We start from the raw sequence: 27,577 nt of genomic DNA, 5'->3' as shown, positions 1-27,577 counted from the left end.
CTGCTGAGGGTGGGATGGGAGAAATCTAATCATCCGGTTCATTTTAAAGTCAAGGGAAGGGCTTCAAAACAAAGTGGACCCAAAATGTTTTACATTTCTGCACAAAACTGCTCTTTGCTAAGAGAACACAAATAGGTTGCAAATAACAAATAACCCTATTCTCATTATGTTGCAAGTATCAGGAGGGGAGAAATAAATTATCTAGAATTATTGTTAGTCATACCTTCAGCATGATTATTGCTGCAGTTTCTATTTTTTTTTAAATCTGTCAATGAACTCTTTATTGTTCACAAAATTTGGTTTACAAACTGTAAAGAAGACAATTTCCTCTCCCGGCCAGGGACTTGTTCACACAGCAATAGATTGTCAGGCCTTTTGATTGGGCCACTGCAAACTAGCAGGTTCACGTTTCTCAAACACGGAATACTGAAACAGACAAATAATAATATATCCCTTTAAATGGCAAGCACTATTCTTAAAAGTTTATTTCCTTATTTTTCCCCATCCACATAGAAAAATTATACACACAAAAACTTCCACAATACATAGATTTTGCACCAACCAACCTTTCCATTTCAGCTGCATACTCCTGCCTTCTGTTATACAAAGTCAAACACTGAACAAGCAGAATGTTAATGCAAAAACAAGGGAAAAAAAAAGGGTAGTATGGGTTCAATTCAGATCCTACTTCACATGTATAACCACATATAGTATAGATACATTGTGACTATACAGGAAAACCATCCAATGACTCTAGTGTTTCAGATAATGCAGACTAATATCTGGTAAACAGAACAGCTATTGCTTACAAAATGTATTCAAACAGATCAGAACTACTGATGAATTGTAATCTAGGGTGGCTTCCATGAACAGTTTTTTAATCAATTGTTTGGATCACAAATACCCAAGTAGCTCCATGACCAGTCCATAACTTAGGATATAAAATATGATCAAACAACATAGGCACATCAAGTTTTTCATACTTACATTATGTACACTTTCTTAAACCTTCTATTTGACACTGGGTAGTCAAGACTTACCCAGGTTCCCCATAATAATAAAACACAAAAGCAAAGAAAAACATTTTATTTTGTCTGAGTAAACCCAAAATCATTCTGTGAAATAATTGTAATATGAAGCAGAGAGGATACTCAGCAGTTTAAACCCTGCACCAGAATTGTCTCTGTCCTTTATGAAGTGAACAACGTGACTCTGACAGAACAGTGGCAGTTCACCTTAGCTCCTCAGAGCTGCCAGTCTTGATTGCATTGCTTCAAGGTCTTCCTCTGTCTCATCTTCTGAAGCTGCAGTTGCTCCAGCGGCCTCTGTTTCAGGCAGGGCATCTGTGACTTTACTTGGTGCTTTGCCAAGGGCACCTAACAAAGCAAATACAGGAATTAATAATTTCCAGTTTTAGTCAATATGCAGTTCAGACTTAAATTCTCAGCAAACATTAGGTTTAGTTGAAATCTCTTTACCTGCTGTGATCTCAAAGAGGATTTTGTCAACTTCCTCCTCTGCTGCTTCTTCCATCTCCTCACCATCTTCCATACTTTCAAATGTGTCCTCCAACATCTCCTCAATGATGCCAGCCTGTAAATTTTGCAAATAATGTTTACAATAAGCTGTGGCTTAGCAACTTATTTGAAATAGATAATTAAAAAAAAAAAAATTGTAATCAGATTAAGCAGCAGAGTTGCATTTTTGGTACATATTTATGCTGGACACTGCTGCAGCTGACCTTCGTCATCTCCTTAGACAGCTCCCTCATGGTGGCCTGGATCTCTGGGATTTTCACCAAACTCTGCATGGCTTTCATGACCTCTGTGCTCTTCTGCAGAGCCCCAGCTACACGCAGCACAGCTAAAAACATATAAATACATTCCCTTCAATGACAAAGCAGAGCACAGCATGAAGTTGTATAATAAAAGAGGAAACTGACAATAAAGAACACTATACAAAAATCATATTAAAGTAATTCCCCTACATGGAACCATCCAAAAAATAAACTCACCAAGTTGATTCTTCATGCTGAGTAGCACAGAGTTCATTTGAGCTTTGGAAGCATAAAGTTTTGTGATTGCTCGTTTTGACTGAATCATCTCCTTTGCAAGAACCACGCAAACATCCTTTTGACCCTTTTTGGCAGCGTCTTTGATAGATCTTTTAACCTTTTCTTGTTCTCTTTGAATATCTGAAACAAAAGTATATGTCTTTACATACATTGTCTGGCTCCTAACTACTTCAGCATACTTCCAGCTAGAAACACCGTTCAAACTTTATAATGTTCAGTTTATAAGTACATTATAGCAAGTATAGAACTTTTTAATATCTTTTATACTTTTCGATTTTTTTTAATTACGACGTCATCCATGAAGCGACATTTCAATTCAAAAACCGTCCAGTTATTGTTTTAGCTTTGCTTGGAAAATCCTTTCAGCGCCGAAGCATTCACAGTGCATTTTCTATTTTTAATCAGAAAAACGTATTTAACATAGTTTTTTAGCTTTTAACATAGCTCATGTTTTAAATATTTACAGCTATACAAGGGCAGCGACATATCCTGACTTACCTCGAATTTGTCTGTCAATTACTCTCATCTCCTTCCTGATTTTCTGAGACCACTCATTGATCTGAAATGAAGCATCAGAATGACAAACATTATAGCAAAAGCAACCAGATCGTGATATCAGCTGAAGCGAATACATTCGGGTTTGTTTACATACAGGCGACTGAAAGCAGAGTTATAATAGCTTGTATGCTAACAACTTCAGTTCAAAGAAGGTTGAACTTTCGATAAAGTGAGATGTACGGTATTATGCTCTGTAGAAATAAAGCAACTTTTCGTCACCGGGACTAGCCACTGGTCTATTTTTAACTAAGCTAAAGTGGGCTAATCAGTTAGCGTTAACGCTAGCTAACAAGAAGTAAGGTTAACATTAACATTAGGGCGAGTTGAACTGACAGCTAGCTAATGTTAGCAAGGGTAGCTAAAGGCACTGCTGTTTTTTTCTTTTTTAAACTCTAAAAGACAGTCCTGTACTCACCAGATCTTTTGGTGGTTTCTCCGGTGTTCGTCCGAACAGCCCCATTATGAGTAAAGGGTTAAACTAAGCTAAGCTACCTGAAACTAGGTATGTTTCTCTATATCCGTTCTCGTCTGTACTTGCGTTCTCGAAGACTTGTGAAACGTCATCAATCATAGCCCGAGTACTGTTCCAATTCCAAGTTCGCATCTAATAGATCTAAGTACACATCAAATACTCGGAAGTGTTCTTGCTCCGCCCGTTTTATCGAGGATTCTTTGGGAGCTGACTTGTCTGGACTTGCCGTAGCAAGGTATCCCACAATCCGTTGCGCGCCACCAAGCGGAGAGTTTAAGTTAAGCACAGAGCTGATTAAAATGCCATCCTAATATTGGTATTGCTATTGCAAGTCCCCCTTTAGATTTATAAGATTTGATCAATTTGTCCATATAAATTCTGTTTTCGGCAACACGAGAACCGTTCTGATATAAGAAAGCAGTCATGTCAGCAGCCTGCAGCACAGCTTCTGAGAGGATCTGACTGATAACGTCAACTGTCATCCGAGGGGACAACGGGGTAATCTCACTAAGCTGTGGTAGTTTTACCACTAGCTCTGTTGTCAGTAGTATTGTATTTATTCACTTTCGAAAAAATATGTAGCTGCCAGTTTGAAGGAAATGTAACATGTTTTATTGGATATTACAAATTACATTGGATTCAAGCAAATCAATATAGAATTACATACATTCATATAAATGGTTATATAAATAAAACCTTATCGCAGTGTAAATTGCATTGTTTTTAACAAGTTTATTCTTTATCACAATTACTTAATGCTGTTTGTGACAACGTAACTTTTTAAATAATTTTACATTAAAGATATCCTTGGTACACTTGTGGCAATACGGGCAAAACTGTAATTCCAGATTCAGGCTGTCTACATTTCAATCAGAAATGTTTTTTTCCAGACATTAAAATCTAGTAGTAATAATAATAATAGTAAAAAAAAGCATTAATAAATCAATCAGACTTTAAATTGAGGTATTTATATATATTTTATATATTTAAATTAGCACACTAAATTATCAAAAAATTTATTAACAAAAGTCAAATTTAGTTGATATTTCTGTTTATCTAGTTATGATTTGTCAAACACATCTTAAATTTTATCTTAAACATCTTAAACGTTCATTAGAATAAATATTGTTTTGTCTTAAACTATAGATCTTTGGCTTCTTCGGTCTACTTGTCAAAGTGTCCTTAAGCAATTTTGAAGCTTAAGGAAGTTCCTTACTTGCAAGTCACTCTGTATAAAACTATATGCCCAATAATTAATTATGAATCTGATAATTGCAGTTCCAGATTTTTCATCATTACATCATCATTACAACTTCAGAGTTTCTGCTACTTTCTTCATTTTCTAAAAATATTTTAATTCTAATATTTTTCATTTTTTCTACTTTTCAATTAAAAATCAGGAAATGGTGTACCTTTTATTACATTTAAATTCAAATACAAAATATGACCAATTTGATGCTTTATAAAAAATCTACACGGTAATATGTAGAGTAGCCTTGTTCACTTCACATTACAAAGAGACTACAAACATTCTTTAACAGAGACTAAAGGCAGAAAGACCCACAAACAGCATCTGAAGGCATCTGCAGTAAAGGCTGGGCAAAGCATGTCAAAAGATGAAACAGCATTACAGGATTATAATATTTTCATTTGTGCCATTCATATGAATACACTGTCCATGGTATGACCAGACCACACCTAAGTCACAGGTGTTTGGAATTTTATTTCCCACACTGAAGGCTTTCAGGAGTCCTGTCAAGCAGAGTGGGTGTCACCCCCTTTGCGAGCTACAGATATTATTTATTTTTTATATTTATACCAGTAATTTCGTAGATCCAGAGTGATGAGTTTACATAAATCCTGAAGCGCATGAGATTTCCAAGGGGAAACTGTGCCTGGAAGTTTAAACTTGGGGAAAAAATGATTTCTTCAGGTCCACTGCTGTTTCTGCTGCTTGTGACGTACGATACGGTCTCTTTTCCAGACCGTTCTAGACTTTTCTGTTATGGATTGGTTGTAGCACCAATCCCGTAAGGGCTATGGATGCGACGCAGCCAATAACACACATCTGGGGGCGGGGCCTCAGGAGCATCAGTTTGTCAGAGCCGCTGGGTGATGCCAGGGTCGCTTTGGAGTGGGAGAATCCGCTCTGGACATCATCGCTCCCTGGGATTACTCTGAATGAGTTTTGCTATAAACAGCTTGACTTACATAACAGCAAGTAATTCCCTTAAGTTAGTGCACTCTCAGCTAGCTGTCTCGTCTATATATTATAGCCGAGGACACGCATAATTACATTCGGGAATAGACCGCCATTCTATATATTTTTCTCATAGGTGTCAAGTGCGGTCGTTGCGGAAGATAACTTACAAGAGTTGCATTTTAGGGCGTTCATTATGTCGGTGGTAGGCATTGATGTGGGTTTCCAAAATTGTTACATCGCTGTGGCTAGGAGCGGTGGCATTGAAACCATTGCCAATGAATACAGTGACAGATGCACACCGTAAGTATTAACACTGATAGACATCATCTCCGTGTAATGTGGTCTGACTGTGAGTTTGTTACGCAATGCTTGCGACTGGAGGCGCACTGGCTGAGCGGTGATCAGCAGGAATGGTGGCAGAGATTAGGCCTGTAGCCACTGGTTTATTTACCATCACCACATGATAACATAGGTCGCCTGCAGCTTTCTGAAACAAGTCTCTGTTGTTAGGTGCAGCTGACATGTTAATCACAATGTGTGATGCTCAGTGCGCCTCAAAGTTGGCTGAGATGAGCAACTTAGCGATGGGAAGAATTAGGTTATATAGCATTCAGTGTCTCATACTCTATGCAGTAAACGTAAATAAATGGAAGAGAACACACAATAACTATAATATGGCTAAAATGCGTCTTTTACTTGCCAAAAGCTACATCCAGGACCAGCCCATAAATGACAGATTCTATGCATCCTCATTGTTGCAGTTTTGTTTTCTTCACGGACAATATTAACATTAATTTAGATTAGAATAAAAATACATTTCTAAGTGGGCCTTCGTTTCTGCAAGGACATTTAGCATGCAAACTGCAATGTATTTGCTGCAGCGTCTTGCAAACAAGGATGTGCCTCTGAAAGGGAGAGTGAGCATTGCACCTTTAAGCGAATAAGGATATTTTTGTAGCAAGGTGAAACTAGGGAGTGACTTGTCACCGAAGCCAATGTCAAATGGATCCCTAAACCTTGTGAGATCATAAGCATTAATCGTGACTTGGTAAAAAGTGATTTGCAGTTTGTTTGCAAAAAAGTCAAAATAATTTTGGAGGTGGTGGTTGATTGAGTTCAATTTAAATGGTGAACACTTCTGCCTCAGTGCCCTAGTTCAAGTATCCTCTTCAGACTCCCTTGTGGACTTTCTTTAAATGGACTTGACGTGTGTAGCAGTCAGTTACAGTTCTCCCTTGTCGGCCACATCTGTTAAAAAAACTATTTCTGTTGTAGTCCTCCTAATTTGTTGATTTGCTTATTTGTCTTCCATCTAGGGCTTGTGTGTCTTTGGCCTCAAAAAACCGCATGATTGGAAATGCAGCCAAGAGTCAAGTAAGATCATCCATTTGTCAGCAATCATCAGTCTGCCTTATTTCTGTCACAGTAAACAAAAAACACATTGGAAAGTGAAATGAAAAGAAAAACTGTCACTGTTGTCTTTTTAAATGTTTCACACATGTTACTATTCACATTTACAAAATAACTTGAAATGAACTTTTATTTTGCAGATTATAACAAATTTCAAAAACACAGTACATGGTTTCAAAAAGTTCCATGGCAGAACATTTGATGACCCATTTGTCCAAACAGAAAAATCCAAACTGCCATACAGCTTGCATAAACTGGCAAATGGAAACACTGGAATTAAGGTACATCTGTCTGTAAACTTCCAGATTTGGAAATGTTCTTTTTTGATTTTTTACTAATTTCTGTTTTTACCCTGACATTTTTCTGCTGTCACGGGACAACTTTATTCTTTTCATTCAACCACGACTCTAACCATGATAAGCATGTGAAATGCACAGATTTTGTTTGTAATTCACTTCCAAATGACATTTTGGTTTTCTGTATATTCAAAATACTTTAAGTTATCTAAAATATCTAGCTTTAAGTTAGCCTCAGAAGTCTTAATAGTTTCATGTATACAGGTGCGTTATTTGGATGAGGATAAGGTGTTCACAGTTGAGCAGATCACAGGTATGCTGCTGACCAAGCTGAAGGAGACCTCAGAAGGTGCCCTGAAGAAGCCAGTGGTGGACTGTGTCATCTCTGTGAGTATTAGTACCATTACAGAGGACTGACAAGATAATTCACAAAATGGTTCAATGAAACACATTATTCTGTGCGCTCGTCCTACAGGTCCCAAGTTTTTTCACAGATGCTCAAAGACGATCTGTGCTTGATGCTACTCAAATCGCAGGGCTGAATTGTTTACGGCTAATTAATGATACTACTGCAGGTCAGTGCTCTAGGAAAATTTGGAAGTTGTGAAAATTCTTATTTTGAGGAATCTCCAGGTGCACTATTTTCACTACCTAAGCTTTCAATGGCTTTTTGTTTCTAAAAAAACACCCATTACACATTAATAATACGTAGCACATGAATAGAAATATTTCAACTGTTAACCCAAGCTGACAGAAAACATCTTTTTTTTTTTTTATGAGCAGTGGCTTTGGCTTATGGGATCTACAAACAAGACCTTCCTACTCCAGAAGAAAGGGCCCGAAATGTGGTCTTTGTGGACATGGGACATTCATCATTTCAAGTCTCAATTACAGCTTTTCACAAAGGAAAACTTAAGGTTAGCAGTTAATCTTTGTCCATAAAAGTCTACACCTAAACTTGTATCTTGTAACAAAAGCTTAGTGTCGGTCCTGTTTGTCAGGTCCTTGCCACAGCATTTGACCCATACCTTGGTGGGCGTAATTTTGATGAGGCATTGGTAGATTACTTCTGTGAGGAGTTCAAAGGCAAGTACAAGCTCAATGTGAGGGACAATCCAAGGGCTTTACTGCGGTTGCACCAGGAGTGTGAAAAACTGAAGAAGCTCATGAGTGCCAACTCTTCTGACCTGCCTCTCAACATTGAATGCTTCATGAATGATATTGATGTTTCCAGCAGAATGAACAGGTACAAATCACTTCAGGTTTTAATCTTTGCTTCGCCACTATGCAAATGTAATAACTGTTTCCTTACTTCATTCATAATATACAGGGGGCAGTTTGAAGATATGTGTGCTCAATATCTGATGAGAGTAGAGATGCCACTGAAAGCGGTGCTTGAACAATCAAGTAAGTCCCTCCAATTTCGTTAAATTTACTTGTTTGATGAATAAATAAATGACTCTGTCTTGTGTGTGTTTTGTGATAGAGCTGAGCCGGGATGACATCTATGCAGTGGAGCTAGTTGGGGGGGCCACACGAATTCCGGCTATCAAAGAAAAGATCACCAAGTTTTTCTCTAAAGACATCAGTACCACTCTCAATGCAGACGAAGCTGTAGCAAGAGGCTGTGCACTTCAGGTATAATTCTGCTCTGAAGTAACATTTAATGTTTTTACGTATCCTGTGGTTGATAATATAAAATGTTGTAAGTGTGCATTCATTCGTGTGTTGTGTGTGTGTGTGTGTGATAATTGTTCGGGTGTAGTGTGCAATTTTGTCTCCAGCATTTAAGGTGCGTGAATTCTCCATTACTGATGTGGTTCCCTTTCCTATTACTCTTCGCTGGAAATCACCAACAGATGAGGGATTGGGGTAATGACAATTAATTAATTAGAAATATAAGGCAGTAATACTACCAAAAAAGACAATGCTTCTATGCAGTTATTCTCATGAATAGTATATCATTTCAGGCCAGGAAGCTTGAAGCTACAGTATGTGCTGACTGTGCTGACTTCCCAAAACATGACTGTGTTTTTTCTGTTGCTACATTTCTTTGTTACAGGGAGTGTGAGGTGTTCAGTAAGAATCATGCTGCTCCATTTTCCAAAATAATCACCTTTCACAAAAAGGAACCCTTTGACCTCGAAGCCTTCTACAGCATCACTCAAGATCTCCCATACCCAGACCAAAGGATAGGTACTGGTTCCCATTCTGAAGTCTGACATTCAGGAATATAGGCTAGGGACCAATTGATTAATCCATCAGTCCTATAGCTCTGCTCACAGACAGGAAGATGCACACATTTAAACAGGTTAAACTATGTAGACACCAGAATGATTTTACCATTCACATGAGTCTAAAGAAAGAGAGGTGTCTGATGCATGTGCTTTAAATGATTGTTTTCTGGGTAGCCTATTTATGGCTGAGTGCCTAAAGGGAACTACAACTAGGATTGTAATTAGTAATGTGGCACAGTCTCCCACAGATGGGTCATAATGACTCACCCAGTCAGCATCATTGTCTGGGTGTGCACATGGTGGCATAAACTCTCAGGTGGGATATCAGTTGGTAACTACCACCTGGGATGTTGAGATCCTGTAACTGAAGCTCTTCAACAAACCACAGATTTTGTCTCCCATCTGTTAGGATGTTTTTCAGTACAGAATGTGGTTCCTCAGCCAGATGGTGACAGCTCTAAAGTTAAGGTCAAAGTCCGTGTCAATGTCCACGGCATCTTCAGCGTGTCCAGCGCCTCTCTGATTGAGAAGCAGAAAGAAGAAGGAGAAGACATGCAAATCGACTCAGAGCCAATGGTACAGAATGAAAGCAGAGCAGAGGATCAGGTAAGAAGATTTCTGCCACCGTCCAGTTGCAATGGCAAAGTGAGCCTCTCACTGTTTTGGTCCAATACTCTGACTCAACCTAAAATATCAAAAACTATGGCATAAAATTCCATGAAATTTTGTACAAGCGCTCTTGATCTCTTCACGATAAGTCATAAGGACTTTACTTAACTACTGTTTTCTATCTGATCTTTGTTGTTAAAAGTAAAATAATATGGCTGTAAGGGATTAGATCCTTTACATTTATATATTATACAGTACAATGATTATTCACCAGGATTAAACCACTGATATATGTCATATGAAATGAATAACATTAATTATCATTTTACAAGTTGCCCTGTCCATTGGTAAAATATATTATGCAGCACGCATAATGTGTCTTCTGTCTCAGACAAAAATGCAGGTGGACCAGGATTTTCAAAGCCAGGGGGACCAGCAGAATGAGGATAACAGTTATAGTAGCAAGGTCAGTTGACATGAATTTAATTATTTACTTATACAAGAGTATCTGTATTTTCTCTCTTGACATTTCATAAACCCATACTAATTTGTCTAAAAAAATAAAAATGCTTGCTGTAGAATTGCATAAGACCCTGTTTTAGGCCTGTAGGCAAATGTCTGACTGGGTTTTTGGCTTATAAATCCAGGAGGGTGCCTCTGGAGAAAAGCAGGACCCAGCAGCAGGGGGAAACAAGCCCAAACCCAAAGTAAAGAGTATTGATCTCCCCATTGTAGCCAACAACATACGAGAGCTTGACAGTGATGTCCTAAACAACTTTGTGGAGTATGAGGTGAGTACCACTGGTGACTTTTGGAAAACCTGAGTTATGGTTTGATTGAAATTATGATTATCTGAGCACCTGATATATACTAATATTTTTGTGGCTTTTTCTCATAGCGTCAAATGATTATCCAGGACAAACAGGTGAAAGAACTGAACGATGCTAAAAATGCTGTGGAGGAGTATGTGTATGATTTACGAGACAAACTTTGTGGGATCTATGAAAAGTATATAACACAGGATGTAAGTACTGCTAGTGTAACATTAGTATAATTGAGAGGATACACTTTACCAAGTAATCAACTGTATTTACAGTAAGTTTAAGTTTGTTTTATTTTTGGCCACAAATGACAGGACAGTAACCGACTGACTCTGATGCTAGAGGACACAGAAAACTGGCTGTATGAGGATGGAGAGGACCAACCCAAACAAGTCTATGAGGAGAAGCTGGATGCACTAAAGGTTTGTCATAATTCATTTACTCAAAGTAATTTCCCATTCTAAAAATTTGTAAGCAATTGTACAAAAAAATAGAAATAAATTAACCTGTTGATCTCTGCTATTGATTTTACTGAAACTAGTATTTCTACGACTGTACTCTAAGTTTCAACAAAAACGGACATTCCATTATTTTGCAGAGGTTGGGTCAGCCCATTCAGGACCGGCACAGAGAGCATGAGGACAGACCAAGGGCTTTTGAAGAGCTGGGGAAAAAACTGCAACTCTACATAAAGTTTGTGGATTCCTATAAACAGAAGGTAAAGCCTTTTGGTATACTGTCTTTACTCCTTAAGACAGTAATTCATGGTGTGGTGATTAATGAAATTGTTATTTTTTAAAATAATTTTATTCTCACAAAATCTTTACCAGGATGAGCGATACCTGCATTTGAGTGCAGAGGAAATGGGCACTGTTGAGAAGTGTGTCAATGAAAGTATGGGTTGGATGAACAGCAGGATGAATGCGCAGAGCAAACTTGGTATAATCCAAGATCCCATTGTTAAAGTAGCAGAGATCATTGCCAAAATACAGGTATGTGAGCAGCTCTTTAAGATTAAGTTCTTTCGTACATTGGCAGTCATGAGGTATACTGTTTTTAAAAAAGAATATACACTACATTTATTTTTTACCAGGAACTGGAGGATGTATGTAACCCTGTGATCAACAGGCCAAAGCCCACATTGGATGAGACCCCTGAAGCCAATGATCAAAACAGCGGGGCTCACAATGGCCCGACAGCCAAACAAGGAGCAGAAGGGAAGGCAGAAGCAAAGGGAAGCCAGCCAACAAAGCCTGGGACAAAAGAGATGGAGGTGGACTGAGATCAGTGTCTGAGAAGCTACCTTTGCAACCATCACTGAGTTTCCATCACTGATCATTTAGACAGTAGAAATGTCAATATCTGGGACCATTTCTCATTCCTCACCAGCCACTTTTGTGTATTTGTTTTTTTGTGCCCTCCATCCTCCCACTGGAGTTTACCTTTTGAAAATTTTGTTTTTACCCTTTCAACCTTATGTGTGGCAATGGTGTGCTTTACTCTTTCAACTGTCTGACATACCTGATAAATTAAAGAATAATGCAATAGATTAAAATCTGATTCTGACAAAAACTGTTTCCTTTGTACCACACAGCAAGTTGTTTTGTGTTTGTGATCCATGTGTCTCACAAGTGTCCAGTAACAGCAGCAAAGCTTAACTCTCATAAGATAAATGGAAAGTCCTATACAGTTACCACTGAGGAACCCTTAGTTTATATGTCATCATACAAATTATATTTGTTTGTATTTAATAAGCTTGAAAAACAATGTAATTGTCTAGAATCAGGAAATACTATTTTACTAAATAAATGCAGCCAGAAAATATATATATATGTATATATATATATATATATGTATATATGTATATATATGTACTTAAGGAATCCATTACTAGATTTACATTGGCAATGCTTGATACACCTAATCTCTTTAGTAAGTGATTGGTTGCCTATTTCCTTTTCATTAATTTTTTTCATTCAAAAGTGATAGAAATAAATACATTTGTAAGATAAAATTTCTAAAGTCTTGATTTTTAGTGGCTGAACCAGAAAGAAATTGGCCAAATCTATACTGTACTTGTAAGGACAGCTAAACATGTAAAATGTACGGAATAACTAATTCTCTGGCAAAAATGCAAAATGAGAGGCACCCGGTTGCCTCTTCACTTGTCTGTGAAGAACTGAAGATTGCAAAAGTGCACCGCTGCCTGCCTGTTTGTCACTTTTCAAAAGTCTTTTCAGTTTATCCATGTCATGCAGAGCAAGTTATGTAATTATGACTGGGAAATTAGTGCAGACTCAATTGGCCAGTTGACAGAAAATTAATCAGCAGTTATTTTTAATGATATTTTATTGTTATATTTATTATCTATTAATAATACCGCAAGTGGAAATGTTAATATTAAACTTCTGAGTTAAACTTCTAGAGTAAGGTTTTGCTTCTTGTTTGGTATCATACATTTATAATCATTGGGTTTTGGGCTGCTGGTTTGACAAAATAACTATCCACATTAGAATCTGTATTAATGGCATAATGAGAAATTATTTATTAGAATTCACCAGGTGCCAATATTAACACTGTAACTATTCAGATAAACAAAGCAACTTCCAAGTAAGCAACACAAAGTAGGGTCAACTTAGGGTCTTGCCCAAGAACACCTTGACATGTGAACAGTGGAAGTCAAACTAACCTTGCAGATTATAGGCTTTTGAAAAGGATTTTTTCAGGCCCAGTATTAACAGGAGGAATGATTACAGCAAGACAAACCTATTTCTTTGTTTATGCAGCTGCCTTTATGCCTAATTTAACAAATGAATGAAAAAAAAAACAAAAAAAAGAAAAAAAGAAAAAAAAAACATTAGTTGCATTCCTAAACGTCAATAGAATGAGAAGAGTTAGAAACTTTATTGGATAATTAAACTATGTTAAGTGGTTTTATGACATGTCATCTCAATACTTGTTTTACATAATGTAGTATTTCCGAATTGAATTTTAAATACATTTTGAACTACATACTAACCCTACAGACCTGAATACATATATACATATAAATCTAACATGCACAAACCTAAACTCACAGGCTTGAAAAACTAAGAATAAATATATAAAAAAATGTACCTAAAAGCGCACCATTGATAACAACTTATCATATTCTTAGCGGTCTAAAGAGTCCATCTGTGACCTTTAAAAGGGGCGTGGACCCCCCCCCCCCCCCCACCGACGTAGTGTGTGACGTCGCGGCGCGTTGTAACGGGCGGATATTTTCAAAATGGATGAAATGGCAAAGTTTTGGAGGGGAACGCAAGAACAATTTTTATATATCCTCTGACATCTCGTGTAACGCTTATCTATCCACTCTGGCGACCGAGGACTATTATTACAGACCTGCATGAATCTAGAAGGCGAAAACCAGCCACGATGAGTGTTTCGATCGGCGATAAAATTGAGGTGAGACGTAATGTTGGGCTAACGCCCACATGCTAACCTAGCTACGTTAACTTAGACTAGCAACATCAGCGCTATGGTTGGAGTTTATGTAACGTTAGTTAACGTTGCGTTATAATAATGTGTAACTTGGTAGTTGGACGGTGTTAATTGCTGCAGGTTTATGCTAAAGGTTGTTAACTAGTTCAGTCTGAAGAACGACACCTTTAGCCTAATAAGTTCACGCTGCAACGTAACAAAGGCAGTTATTCAGCCAGTGTGCAATTATTTCGTTTTTATAGTTTATATAGTCTTCCATTATTACTTCTTAACGCATTTGTAACGTAAAAAAAATATATTATTTTAGTTAGTAATAGTTGGTCTAGTAGTAATGTCAGTGTTGTTATCCCGCAGCCTCGATAACGCGCACAATCTGTTGCCCTGGGTGTGAAACCTTACCCTGGCTCTCTCGGGACAAACAGTGTTGTTTCTCCTTGGTGAATTGTGCTCCTTGGAAACGGCTCCAAATACTCCCCTGTAGCGGGATCAGACCCGGGATAATTGAAGGTTGTGGTTGGCCATATGACGGCGTCAGGTGTTGGTGGCTTGTTTGGCAGTTAACGTTTGTTGTCCTGGGCGAAATGGTTAGCAGCCCGATTGTCAGTTTATGTACTGCACATCCAGCATGTCGCACGCTAGAGGGACGATGTTTGATCAAGTCATTCAGTATTTCTTCCAAAACCTCTCTGGTAGAGATGAAGAAAAAAGTTTATCTTATGCCCAGGAACTCAGCATTCAGGTACAATTCTTTTATTGATCTGGTCTGTCTTGGGGTCTAAATAGACATATATTCTTTTCACGTCATTGTCAGTCTCTGCAAATGCAATGTGTTGTTTGTAAATCTCAGTATGTTTTTTTTTTCTTCACATGTAGGATTTTAGGGTCCTTACCCTCCTTGGTAAGGGGTCCTTTGCATGTGTTTACCGGGCAAAATCTGTAAAGACTGGTCTGGAGGTTGCTATCAAAACGGTAAGAATCACTCACCTTCTACATGTGTTTGTCATTTTTTAGAGGTAATTGCAGCAGGCTGTACCTGCAGCATAGACATTTAACAAACATGTGAGCTGTTGCTGTAGAATAGCAGTTGAAGTGTAAATTGGAAGAACTGCCTTAATAAACTCTCATGGGCTTCTTGTGGTCTCTCAGCTTCCCACAAGTGAGGACTGAATAGTTTACGGTCTTTGTGGGTAACAGATTGACTTTGTGTTGTATGTTGTAGACCAAAGCACATTACACAGTGATCGTATGAATTTCAGATGTAGAATTATCTTTGTTGTTCCTGTGTGCAGATTGATAAAAAAGCAATGCACAAAGCTGGCATGGTCCAGCGTGTGACAAATGAGGTGGAGATTCAGTGCAGACTGAAACATCCTTCAATTCTCGAGGTAACGTCGGCTGGGCACACTAAAAGCATGCTCTAAATAAAGTTTATTTTCTCCACTAAGGGGTAATTACTATTCTTTACTAAATGTGTAATAACACAATATGTGTCTGTGGTATCTACACTTCAGATGGTATCAGACCTCACTTTTTGATATGTCAATTTTGTAGCTAAGAACAAACAGTGCTATTTATAGGAATTGGATAAATTTAAATAAATTTTTTTGTAACACGGGGAGTTTTTGTTACTCACTGGGCTTTGTTTTTATGTAGAGACCAGTAAGAGCTGTTTGTGGATAAACGGGTAAAATGTTTCCTGTGTAATGACATAAATTTTGTATGAAATATTACTTTCTTTAAAAGCTGTACAACTACTTTGAGGACAGCAACTATGTGTACTTGGTTTTGGAGATGTGCCACAATGGAGAGATGAGCCGATACCTTAAAGAGCGGAAGATGCCTTTTTGTGAGGAGGAAGGTCAGACAAAATAATTTTCTTAGCATTATTAGATATGAATTATGTTTTTATGTCATTATTAGTCTCGTAAGATACACGTTTTGTTTTTAAATATTCTTTGTTGCTTTTGCTCCACAGCAAGACATTTCATGCATCAAATAGTCAAAGGAATGCTGTATTTACATACTCATGGCATTTTGCATCGAGATCTGACCTTGTCGAATCTTTTGCTGACGAGCAGCATGAATATTAAGATAGCAGACTTTGGCCTGGCCACTCAACTGAAACTACCGAATGAAAAGCACTTCACCATGTGTGGAACACCCAACTACATCTCCCCAGAGGTGGCCACCCACAGTGCTCATGGCCTAGAATCAGATGTGTGGTCACTGGGCTGCATGTTCTATGCCTTCCTGATGGGTCGTCCCCCATTTGACACAGACACAGTCAAGCACACCTTGTCTAAAGTGGTTCTTGGGGAATATGAGATGCCTAGTCATGTTTCTCTAGAAGCTCAGGACCTGATCCATCAGCTGCTCCAGAAGGACCCCTCCCAGCGGCCCAGCCTTTCTGCTGTGCTGGACCACCCGTTCATGACTCAAAGCCTGCTGGTAAGGACCAAAGAGCTTGGGCTTGGGGATGAAGGTTCTATAGATAGCGGCATCGCTACAATCTCCACAGCCTGCACCTCTTCTACTTCAGCCAGCAGCAGTCGTCTCCAAAGGAGAACCAGGCACATGATTGGCTCCACCCTGCCTAACCGCATGGCACCTGTTCCAAGTCTCTCACGTCAAGCCAACAGCACTTGCTTTGAGGACAGAGACCAGTGGCAGCAACAGCATCTGCCTGAGAGATTTTACACAGAGAGCCGGAGTAGGCCAGCTCATGGAGAAAGCGGACAGCCTCATTCTCGATATCTGAGGAGAACTCAATCTTCAGATCGCTCCAGCTCTAAAGCATCAGGAAAGGGGTTGAGCCGTGCTGAGCTGGAAAGGTGCCACTCAGAAGAGACTTTGAGCACTGTAGGAGCATCTGTCTTCCCCATGTCCTCAACTCAACACCCATTTTTAGAGCATGGAAGGCTCCCATCTCCCCCTGTCAAACAGTCAGCAAAGTAAGCAGGCTCTCCATCCATCATCTAATTGTTTTTCAAAATCAACATAACACTAACAGATTTTTTTTATTTTTTTTAGTTCTGGGTATTCATTAACCACACAAACAGGACATCCACCAAATCTGCAATTTCAAGACCTTGAGGGAGTTACTAATTGGCTCAATAATGAAGGTAAAATGGATTTTGTATGTATATGCCATAGATTTCAACTTTATTATGTCAAACCACTTAGATTCTTTTCCAATGCAAGTCCACTCTTAGTAAGTTTACTGCCTTGTAAAAGATTTCTGTCAATGAAGTCACCCTTGGATATTAGTAGATTCAACACAAGACAGAATAGTTCAGCCACAAACCTTTTTAAACCTGTTTGGGAGGTAAAAACACAATTAAACCCAATGTATTTCCTGAGCAGGTTCTGGGCAGCGGCCTGTAGATGGCAGCACACGCAACAGCAGCAGCTTCCACGCCAGCAGAGGACCTTTAGGTGTTCACAATTCCTGGACAGATAAGCCCGTGGGCCGAGGTGTGAACCATCATCACAACCAGCACCACTTGCAACACCAGCTTTCCTCCAACTCTGACTCATACAGGGAAAATATACCAGGAGCAGAGTTCCAGCCTCCTCAAAGCAGAGAGTTAAAGCTCCCATCAGGCAAACTCAGTGTGGATAAGGAAAAGAAAACACTGAGAAACTTGGTCCCACCTTTGTGTGCATCCAGACTGAAACCTATCAGGCAGAAGACCAAAAATGCTGTTGTACGAAAACACTTGAGTTTTTGCATCATTTGTTTTTGTTCATAGTGTAAGCAGATGGAAAAGGTATTAATGTCGAATTTCATATTTCCATTTTCTACAGGTGAGCATCCTGGACACAGGTGAAGTGTGTATGGAGTTGTTAAAAAGCCAAGGTGGTCAAGAAAGGGTCAAAGAAGTCCTTCGGATTTCCTGTGAAGGATCAATGGTGAGCTCGCTATATTGAACTGGTGGGCTGTAGTGTAACAACAATTTGAATTTTAATGTTGTATTTTCAAGGTCTGAAATGTGCTTGAATTTCCTGAAACTGGAACTGTGTGTCTTTTACAATAAATCGCAGTGTGTTAGAGTTGTTAGTTCGCTAAGTAGGTGGAGAAAGAAACTAGTCTAAAATTAAAACTGTTGGACATGGGTCTGTGTGTGACTGTGATCCTGTGCGACTTCGCCCCCCCAAAGACACTGACATGACTGCGGCAACATGCCGGGAGGTTTTAATTTGTTTGTTTTAATAAGCGTGGCATGGATAATACGAGGACCAAATCCACGCAGCGCCTTCAGCTTTTTACCATAAGAGCGTCTGCACTTTACCGGTAGCTGGCGAATTACTTAATAACGGTAACGTTAGTAACTTTCTGTAACTGAAAAGTTAAGCAAACATTATCCCACTGAGTAAGGCTATATTAAAGTGGAGAAAAACATTTTTAACATGGTTTACAATCAGCAGTGTTTTCCTCGAGCCTTTATTTGGTCAAACATTAGAACCATGTCTTAATATAAAGCACTCCAGTACCACTCCACTACCAGGTATGATCTCTGTGTTAAACACATAGTAGAATCATCACGTTTATGACATTTGCATTAAAATTAATATAGAAAAATAACTACATATTCTTTTTGCATAAAAATAAGAAATTATAACCTTGTAAATGTAGAATTCATGGCATATCTGCATTAGATTATACAGGTGGTCATAATGTTGTGCCTAATTGGTGTATAATGCAACGTTTTGCTTTACTTGCACTTGTTCGTGTTAATCCTGTTCTATTTGTCAAATCAAGTTTTGCTTGATTTGACAAATACAACACAAAGGTACTAATTTTTGTATCTTTTCAATATCAAATTTATTGAAAATGTTTTGTCCAGTGAGTATGTATATTATTTCTTTTGCTATTAAGAAATTAACTTTGGTCAAAGCATATTTCCATCGTTTTAAATATGATTTTAAAAGTGATAATCATTTTTAAGTATTTATCTATTTGTGCAAATATCTAATTTACCACTGTGCTGGAAAAGCTTGACAACTGACCTTGAAAGTGCTTGAAAAGTGCTTAAATCTGACCTTTTAAAAGGTGTATGAAGCCTGTATTTATTAATAAATGTAACTTGTTTGCATCTATTTTAGGTGACCATATATCAACCTAATAGTGGAAAGGGGTTTCCTGTGCTTGACTGCCCTCCCGCCCCTCCAGAAGATATTCTTATTTGTAGCTACGAGGACCTTCCAGGTATTTTGATGCATGGATAACATTCATAACATTAGCTGATATAAATTGTGAGGTTTTTTTATATGAATGAATTGTTTTGTCATAGAAAAATACTGGAAAAAATACCAGTATGCTTCCAAGTTTGTGCAGCTTGTGAAATCCAAGACTCCTAAAGTGACCCTTTACACCAAGTATGCAAAGGTCATGCTGATGGAGAACTCTCCCAATGCAGATCTGGAGGTCTGCTTTTATGATGGTGAGTCATGTGTAAGTAGAAATGCGATCCCCACTGTGGGAGAAGCTAAATCCTCTTTCTCATTTAGTGCGTGATCCTTCATGAAGCTTTGTTTTCTGTAGGAGCAAAGACACACAAGACATCAGAGCTGGTGCGAGTGGTGGAGAAGAGTGGAAAATCATATACAGTGAAGGGGGAGGTGGGGCTGAGTGGCCTGAGCCCAGAGAGCCGGCTATATGTCGAGCTGTCTGATGAAGGCCATGACATGTGTCTGTCACTAGAGGCCGCTATCACAGCAGAGGAGCAGCGCAGCACCAAGAATGTCCCATTTTTCCCCATAACTATTGGCAGGTGAGATGAATATTCAATGCTCATTGTCTATGCTTTTTCATTTCATCTGATTCATTTTTGTTTTGTATATTATCATTTCTAGGAGACCTGCGAACCCAGACTCCCTGTGTTTCCCGTCCCTGCCCTCACAACCGGTGCCTCCTGATACAGCTTCACCTCCTCACCCTCCACAAATAACTCCTTCGGTGATTGTCTCAAGCCCTGCACTGCAGGCTGTTTAAACATATGACTTCGAGTTTTAACACCTCCACCATAATGGGTTCTGTCTTCTGATTTTTAAACATTTTATTTGCAGATGATTTCCTACGATGGCTCTGACTTCACCACAGCCAGTCTGAGTAAGAAAATGTCCCCAGTGCGACAGGACCTGATACAAAATGCAGGAAAAGTGGTTAAATCAATATTTGTGCCTAATGTTGGTTGGGCATCCCAGGTAATTGATTAAAATATTAAGCCAAGTTTCTATAAACGGCTAAGTAATTGTCATTTGTGACTAAAAGATTGAATTTTTGTGTTTGAAGCTAACCAGCGGAGAAGTGTGGGTGCAGTTCAATGATGGGTCTCAGCTAGTCGTACAGGCTGGAGTTTCCTGCATCACCTACACATCGCCAGAGGGGAAGATCACCAAGTATGTGGTTTGTGTGTTTACCAGGCTTATGAAATAAGACGAGCAGCTGAGGAATGGCCTTACAGTTTTATTCTTGTCCCTAAAATAATATTAGCAGTTTGGGGGACAGCTATTCACAAGTCATAAATATCTTTAAAGCTTAAGGTTTTACATTTATATTTAGCCCCAGTATCAAATATATTTCACAAATGCTTATATTACTTACCTTTATTAATGTTTGCCTTCTTTACAGGTATAAGGAGAATGAGAAGTTGCCAGATCACGTCAAAGAGAAGCTTCACTGTCTCTCAACCATTCTTGGGCTGTTGGCCAATCCAACATCTCATCATCTACAGCCTCACTAACAATTTGTGGTTTAAAAACAACAACAAAAAAAAAAAAAAACATCCCAGCAGCAGAGGACTGCCTGAGGACTGAAAGTAGCATTAGAGCCTATTTTGTGTCTGGAGTTGTTGTAAATATCTTTTTTTTTTTTTACATGTACAGAAGACTAAGATTATGAAAATATATATTTTTATTTTAATAAGCAGCTATTTTGTACAGTAACCATTGGTCTACTTGATAAAGTTTGTATCTGTCTTTTACTGTCTCCAATGCTATGAAATATGTGATTCATAAACGCTGAAGTAATAAACATCTGGAGGCTGGTTGGAGAATTTCTGCATTTTGTTTTGCAGTCTTCTCTTTGCATTCAACTTTTGTAGAAAGATATTAAAGTATTTAATGTACTTGTTTTAGTAATAGTTTCTAAAGATACAAAATGTTCCACGTGGAGAAATATAAAATTCCTTATGTAGGATGTGTATGTATTTCAGGAAATAACAGCAAGAAATAGTAATTCACGAATTATTAATTTAGAAAGTATAGGTGAACAAAACACAGCCACTCGAGGTTTCATGTGTTTAATTTGACCCATAGTTTTGGCCATTTAATTAAAAAAAGGTCACAAAAGTCTTGATTCTTCTCAATTACAGAACTTAACATACTGTACGGATGTAAGCCTAGGCATATATACAATTACTGTACAAGACACCCAAGAAGTAGACATTCAGGTGGAAGCTGGGAGCTTGATGACGCTGGGTTGCAGACATAACTAAGGGTAGAATTAACTATTTGTTTCTCCTTAAGAAGCACAAAAAGGGAACCACAGATAGGACACAGTATAATGGTGTAACACAAGTATCAGCCTTTCCATTTTCAGTTTGAATGCACTCTCAAATTTGAGTGATCACAGTTCTAGGATTAGGGAACGTTTTCTCTCAGTCTGCTTCAACACATCCTGAATTTATTCTTGAACACCAATGCTGTTCATAGTTGGAGTGTAATGAGTCTATTGTAAGACTAAATTCCAAAATGCCACTATTCTTTTATCCCAGAGAGATGCTGGTGAGATGGCTGCAACAATACTTTTGATATCACAAGCAAGAGGACTTGCCTCAGATACTAATGGAGGAAATAAAAACAGCTAGACTAGCTCTCTGAGACAAAAGAGGAAGAGGCTCAGAGGATTGAAATCATTTGTTTGCACTGTGGTTTGTCAATTGTTCCCACTAGATGCTAGAGAGAGACAACAGCATTAACCACAGTCTTATGTGTCCCTTTAACGCTACTTGTACAACCCAACCCAGCATTTAACAATATTCCTCTAGCAAATATCCACAATTGTTCAAGTCCTTTCCTTTATATAAAACTTTCCCCCCTAAAATCTCAATAAAATGAAGTCGCTCTTAGTAGATGTCAGGACAAAAAGGGAGTTTAAAAAATAAAAAAAAAAATCTCACAGTGAACACTGGTAACAAGGACTGGATTTCTTGCCACTTCCCTGCTAATTATTTTTAATATTTGACGCAAATACAGCAGCTGGAAAAATAAAAACGGTCAGAGTATTATGCTTGAAGCAAATGAACCAACTTAACTGTAAGAAATGCTGTTAGGATTGTATTTACTTCAGGACTATGTAGCTGAGTAAATTCCTCAAGGATCTTAAACTGTTGTCGTTTAATTAAAGCCAAATATTCCATACCATATGGGTATTCAAACATTGCACAGATTTTACCTTAATGTTAGTGGAATAACGGATTTTTTTTCATTATTGATTCAATAAAATGTGACAGCAGCCACAAGTCTAACAGAATCAAGTAGTTTACTCACACTAAAAATAAAAGCACTGAAGACAGTCTGTTTAATGTGACTGCTTAAATCATGAAGTGATGTGAGAAATCTCAACATCCCACTGGAATTCAGAAAACAAAACAAAACAAACAAAAACATGGAATCCATAAAACAAAACAAAACAAACTAAAACATGGAATCCATAAACAAAAAGGAATGTGATCCTTGTCTTTCTGCACTGGAGTGTCTTAGACTGGGACTCAAACAAGAATGGGTCCAGCATCTCACATACAGTAAAACACTCCTATAAACATTGGTGCAGCAATATAAAACAAAACGAAACAAACTTGGTCACATGATCATGAAGATTCACTTCTTGTCTTTTTATCCATAAAATAATTTCTAAAGGAGGCCCTCCTACACTTAAAGTAAATGTGATGGCACTCTGAAAAGTAAACAGCTTAACTGTTCAGACTTATTTGTGCTGCAGTCGGTCGGCTGTCACATAGCAGCCCAGGATCTGTGAAGTAGTGTTCAAATGCCCAGCAACTTCCCCTTCACTTTGTGCAGGGGAGTCAGTGATACTGACCAGAAAATAAACATCACTGGCATGGACTGTGTGTGTGTGTGTGTGTGTGTGTGTGTGTGTGTGTGTGTGTGTGCGCGCTTGATACAAGGGATCATACATTGCACAACTAGTGGCACATCTTTCTCCAGTCCTGACTCAACCATTCCCATTATCTACCTCATCTGGACCCTTTCATTACAGAAAAGTCACACAAGAGAGAAAAATTAAATCAGCTAATAGGCAAAAGTTCACATTACAGTACTTTTGAGTCTCATTAGACAAAACAAAAAATACAAAAAGGCAGAGACAAAAAAAAAAAAAAATAGGAAAAAAAAGCTTACACCCAATCACCATCATTTTCAATAACTATATAGGAAAAGGTTTGTTTGATTAGATATATTATCATCATTAACATCATAATTATTATGATCATTATTCATTATTATTGTCACCATACGTTTTTTTGTTCAGGGATCAGACAGAGTAAAGGCAGAGGATCAGTCACTGGGAGGATGCCTTGGTAGCTATCGTAGAGACACAGTGCTGCTGGAAGTTGGGGGACATGGCCGAGTTGCAGCCCAGTCTTTGACGTGGGCCCTTAAGGCCTCCATCGCCCTCTACGATCCAGGGGCTGCTGCTGCTGGCATCTTTGCCCATGCTGCAGCAGCCAGGGGCCGGTGGGGTATCGCTAGGTACCGTGGTGCTCACTGGCAGGCCTTTGGGCTGCTCGCTGGTGGGGGTGAAGTCAGGGTTGTGGCCCTGAAGCAAGGTGCTGATGTGGTTCAGGAGGTCAGTGAAGAACTCTGGGACACCCTCATAACCTGGAAACAAACGAAGACATTTGGGGATTACATTTGGAAAACAAAATGGACTTGGCTTCTTAATGTACAGTATAATAAGCAAAAAGTATTCCACTGAAGTAGTAGTAGTTGCAGAAGTATTAGTAGTAGTATGTTGCCATTAACCTCATTTTTATATACATTGTTAGGGTGCTACCCAAAATGTAATATGTAAATTGTAAACACATTTATAAAATTAATTCAAAATGCAAATATGCAGAAAAAAAGCACCACACATTTGTTTGAACGTAACAAAAGTACAAGGACCAATTAAAGACACTATGTGACTCAATGTAATATCAATGATCAAATTTGCCTGTCAAGTTAAGAAAAACTACTGAAATCAACCTAAAAGTGTAACATACTAATCCACAATTTGGGGTAAATGGAGACGGAAAATAGTGACATCATCATGACACTTTGGGAATAGCACCAGAAAGAATGACACAGAAAATGAATTAAAAAAAAAAAAACAAAAAAAAACGGCTGCACCTACCAGGGAATGCATTGATGTCAATGACAGCATGTTGTCCTGTTTGGTTGTTGATGATGACGTCAATGCCAAACAGGGACACACCCAGTGCCTGCCGCAAGGAACTGGACAACTCTCGGATGACATCATCATTTGGTGGCCGAGACACTCCCTCTACGTTCTCTCTCTGAAATAAACATACACGTTAAAGCATACTAGCAGCAGAACACATAAAGCCACATTACATTTTAATCTGTAACAGTGTGGACATACCGAGGTCAAGTCAGAGGATGACTCGGGTTTGGAAACATTGTGGCTGTTAAAAAAGATGGCTTTCCTGTCTGAAAGAAAAACAGGAGAAATGTAAATTTAACACCACCTTCACATACATCCTTTCACTTCGTGCACACTTCATTGGGTTGTGGAATTGATTTCAAATTGCCATTTGTGCCCATTGACCTACAACTCAATAGCCCCAATTGATTTGTTTAAAAATCGTTGCAAATTTAATAAAAATCAAAAACTGAAATCTCATCTCTCATTTACAAAAGTTTTCAGACCCTTTGCTGTGGCACTCCACATTGTGGTCAGGTGCATCCTGTTTGCGTAAATTTTCCTTGAGATGTGCCTGGTACTTGATTGGAGACCACCTGTGGCAGATTGAATCGATTGGATATAGTTTAGAAATGCATATCTTATTATGCACTGTCCCACAATTCACACGGCATATCAGGACAAAGAACGCTCTCTATAACACTGAGGTGAGGCATATATCAGGGAACCGGCATAAACCCGTTTCTAAAGCTGTGTGTTTCCAGGAGCACACTGGCCTCAGTAATTGTGAAATGAAAGTAGTTTGGCAACACCAGGACCGTTTCCTAAAGTACAGGGAGAAGGCATTTGGTCAGGAAAGTGACTAAGAACTTAATGGTCACCCTACATGATCCTGAGGAGTCATCTGTTCTCAACATGCTCTTTATCATAACGTTGCTGGACAGACCCCAGAATACACTTAGAGTTTGTTGAAAGGCACAGAAAGGACTGAGAGCCTGAAGAAAAACTCATCAGACAGATGTCTGGGCAAAACTCGTACTTCTGTCTGACACACACTGGCAATTACCTGGCTACTACCATCCTCACAGGGAAGCATGGTTGTGAGCACATCATGCTTTCCTATTAGTCAGAAGTGTGGGAAGGATGAATGCAGCTATATACAAAGAAGTAACCTGCTCCACAGAGCACAGGTCCTGAGACTGGGGTGATGGTAAAGCTTACTGCTCTACAGTGAACCGGAGCGAACAGCCACTATACTGCTTAAGGGACTGATTCTTCTTGTACTTAAGCGGCCTAATCAAATTCCACACCTAAAGCTGACACAACACCTGTGGAGAGTTTACAGATACTTTCTAACCAATCTAATGGAGCTTAAAATGATCTGCGAGCAACAATGTGAAAATTGTCTAGATGCAAGTGTGAGAAGCTATAATTGCTGCCTGTGGCAATAATGTGTAGCACGTTACAGAATTAATCATAGATACATGAGAGATGTCAGGTTTTGATTTTTAGAAAATCCCCCTTTTTAAAAAAATAACTAAATCTACAACACAAAGCATGCAAAAAGTGAAAAGATTTCACTACTTTCTGAAGTTGTCCAGTAGTCATTTTTTCTCACCTTAGGCACTAGGTGGCAGCAAAGGTTCAAACGTTACTTGAAATAAATTAGGCCTGAATTATTGCATTACACCTGGCATAGGGAAAGGGAAAGGAAACTGTCCTCCTGTAAAGTATTTTAACCTTTATAAGTCATAACCATGTCTTGTTAGTACAGAACAACATAATCTCTTTGCCTGAGGCGAGGGATTTTGTTTGAAGGAGTGCTTAAATACCACGGGGTGGATTGCTAAATTTATTGTAGCCTTTATTCTTTGTTATTGTTTTAATGATTAACATTAGAGAATGTTACAAGGGCAGGGAGTTGGGGGTGGGGGTGGGGGGCAAGTAAATTCCAACAATGTACAAGTAAATATGGCCCTCGATTTGTAGAGGGTCTAGAAGTTCTAGGCAGATGGAGCCTTTTGTTCCGAGGGTGGCTGAACCAAACTATGACACAGGGACTGGAAGCACCTTCACAAATTTTTTTTTAAAATTCTTTCCAAAAGCTAATGCTTTTTTCTCCTTATATTTTTATGCTCCTTTTCCTACCCCAAGTACTGAGACAAAATGCATCGCTTCTGGCAGCAAAGCACAGAGATCTGAACATTGTGCAGATGTAACGCTGTGGTATGTTGCTTTTTGTGTTTGACAAGGGCCAAGCTTTTCTGCTGTACCACTCAGCATTCCAGGCTGAAAGCAACTGTTCTCTCTGCACTGTTACACAGAGCAGACTACTACCGTGATGTGAGAGTGTTTTGCATGAGGGCCTTGACCGTGTATCATGCAAATTGAGGAGCAAATTTAATCAGGGGACAACCCCGTATTCAAAGTCACATCGTAGGCAAAACTTCTGAGATGTTATGGAAAAACACTGCTCCTCTCGTTAATTTTCAGCAGCTTGTACCACACACTGCAAAACTCTGCTGCACCTCTTAAAATCGGTCAATAGGTCTTATCAGAGGGCCTGTAAAGTCATTTTGTGAGGTCTTTTATTGGCTAATTTAGAGAAGCTGTGCAACTTGTAGAGTTTTGCATGTGCGGCTATTGGCAGCCCCTGGACTTCCCCACCCGCCTCTCTCTCTGCCTGTCTGTCTCCGGTCTTGTCACCTGCTGGTCCAGCAGGGAAGTTCTTCAGTGAAGGTCTCTCCACCACAGTGTAGGATTCCCCCACCACAAACACCTTGTAGAGCACTGCATTGTGGTTGATAAAGCTCTGGATCACACATGGAGGCTTCACATCCTTCAGGTCCTCTTCACTGAAGATAATGGCCATCTGTGGACAGGAAGACACAGAAAATAACACCCCTTAACTAAAAAGAAACATTTATCAAACAAAACACCACTGTGTTCACACCCAACACGGCTGTG

At 38.8% G+C, this 27,577-nt stretch overlaps 4 protein-coding genes across 7 annotated transcripts in view; 2 read left to right on the top strand and 2 right to left on the bottom strand.

Moving 5' to 3' along the window:
- Positions 1-470: 470 nt before the first annotated feature.
- On the bottom strand, positions 471-3,333 carry chmp3 (charged multivesicular body protein 3). The gene is made up of 6 exons (XM_067479153.1): positions 3,048-3,333; positions 2,573-2,633; positions 2,015-2,194; positions 1,742-1,863; positions 1,479-1,593; positions 471-1,376 (listed from the first exon to the last, which is right to left on the bottom strand). Exons 1-6 carry the CDS (start codon positions 3,090-3,092, stop codon positions 1,237-1,239), a joined length of 663 nt encoding a protein of 220 aa, XP_067335254.1. The 5' UTR covers positions 3,093-3,333; the 3' UTR covers positions 471-1,236.
- Positions 3,334-5,194: 1,861 nt separating this feature from the next.
- On the top strand, positions 5,195-13,102 carry hspa4l (heat shock protein 4 like). The gene is made up of 19 exons (XM_067479152.1): positions 5,195-5,607; positions 6,624-6,681; positions 6,858-6,998; positions 7,278-7,400; positions 7,489-7,588; positions 7,797-7,930; positions 8,015-8,259; positions 8,344-8,420; positions 8,500-8,651; positions 8,779-8,885; positions 9,076-9,209; positions 9,660-9,856; positions 10,251-10,325; positions 10,507-10,650; positions 10,758-10,883; positions 10,995-11,102; positions 11,279-11,398; positions 11,511-11,672; positions 11,774-13,102. The coding sequence occupies exons 1-19, from the start codon at positions 5,501-5,503 to the stop codon at positions 11,960-11,962; spliced, it is 2,499 nt and encodes an 832-aa protein (XP_067335253.1). The 5' UTR covers positions 5,195-5,500; the 3' UTR covers positions 11,963-13,102.
- An 817-nt stretch (positions 13,103-13,919) lies between these two features.
- plk4 (polo-like kinase 4 (Drosophila)) lies at positions 13,920-21,229 on the top strand. 2 transcript variants are annotated; one of them, XM_067479272.1, is made up of 16 exons: positions 13,920-14,127; positions 14,518-14,902; positions 15,037-15,132; positions 15,453-15,548; positions 15,907-16,021; positions 16,139-17,114; positions 17,194-17,285; positions 17,527-17,870; positions 17,971-18,075; positions 19,270-19,372; positions 19,458-19,607; positions 19,709-19,937; positions 20,020-20,122; positions 20,233-20,370; positions 20,459-20,565; positions 20,798-21,229. In XM_067479272.1, exons 2-16 carry the CDS (start codon positions 14,771-14,773, stop codon positions 20,907-20,909), a joined length of 2,898 nt encoding a protein of 965 aa, XP_067335373.1. In that variant the 5' UTR covers positions 13,920-14,127; positions 14,518-14,770; the 3' UTR covers positions 20,910-21,229. The 2 variants fall into 2 exon arrangements, with proteins under 2 accessions (XP_067335373.1, XP_067335374.1); XM_067479273.1 differs by lacking the exon at positions 14,518-14,902 and having other exon boundaries at positions 13,921-14,127.
- Positions 21,230-21,451: 222 nt separating this feature from the next.
- Positions 21,452-27,577, bottom strand: part of itpk1b (inositol-tetrakisphosphate 1-kinase b) — a 30,545-nt gene continuing 24,419 nt past the window's right edge. For 2 of the 3 annotated variants that reach the window (XM_067479274.1, XM_067479275.1), the window contains exons 8-12: positions 27,317-27,482; positions 25,117-25,206; positions 24,830-24,897; positions 24,581-24,743; positions 21,452-24,066 (exon numbers count right to left, since the gene is read on the bottom strand). In XM_067479274.1, the coding sequence (XP_067335375.1) occupies positions 23,747-24,066; positions 24,581-24,743; positions 24,830-24,897; positions 25,117-25,206; positions 27,317-27,482 (807 nt within the window). In that variant the 3' untranslated portion in view covers positions 21,452-23,746. The remainder of the gene's footprint in view (positions 24,067-24,580; positions 24,744-24,829; positions 24,898-25,116; positions 25,207-27,316; positions 27,483-27,577) is intronic. The other variant, XM_067479276.1, reaches the window with a different exon arrangement.

Source organism: Channa argus, chromosome 16 (genome assembly GCF_033026475.1).
Source record: "Channa argus isolate prfri chromosome 16, Channa argus male v1.0, whole genome shotgun sequence".
NCBI classification, from domain to species: domain Eukaryota; kingdom Metazoa; phylum Chordata; class Actinopteri; order Anabantiformes; family Channidae; genus Channa; species Channa argus.
This window is presented reverse-complemented; position numbering and strand designations above follow the sequence as displayed.

Excerpts from the sequence above, each read along its gene's own strand:
- chmp3 (XM_067479153.1), bottom strand. The coding sequence starts at position 3,092 with ATGGGGCTGTTCGGACGAACACCGGAGAAACCACCAAAAGATCTG. Across the intron at positions 2,195-2,572 it reads AATTGACAGACAAATTCGAG|ATATTCAAAGAGAACAAGAA; the intron begins GTAAGTCAGGAT and ends CTTTTGTTTCAG. Across the intron at positions 1,377-1,478 it reads CCTCTTTGAGATCACAGCAG|GTGCCCTTGGCAAAGCACCA; the intron begins GTAAAGAGATTT and ends TTGCTTTGTTAG.
- hspa4l (XM_067479152.1), top strand. The coding sequence starts at position 5,501 with ATGTCGGTGGTAGGCATTGATGTGGGTTTCCAAAATTGTTACATCGCT. Across the intron at positions 7,401-7,488 it reads TGGTGGACTGTGTCATCTCT|GTCCCAAGTTTTTTCACAGA; the intron begins GTGAGTATTAGT and ends CTCGTCCTACAG. Across the intron at positions 9,857-10,250 it reads AAAGCAGAGCAGAGGATCAG|ACAAAAATGCAGGTGGACCA; the intron begins GTAAGAAGATTT and ends CTTCTGTCTCAG.
- plk4 (XM_067479272.1), top strand. The coding sequence starts at position 14,771 with ATGTACTGCACATCCAGCATGTCGCACGCTAGAGGGACGATGTTTGAT. Across the intron at positions 19,608-19,708 it reads GGAGGTCTGCTTTTATGATG|GAGCAAAGACACACAAGACA; the intron begins GTGAGTCATGTG and ends TGTTTTCTGTAG. Across the intron at positions 20,371-20,458 it reads ATGTTGGTTGGGCATCCCAG|CTAACCAGCGGAGAAGTGTG; the intron begins GTAATTGATTAA and ends TTGTGTTTGAAG.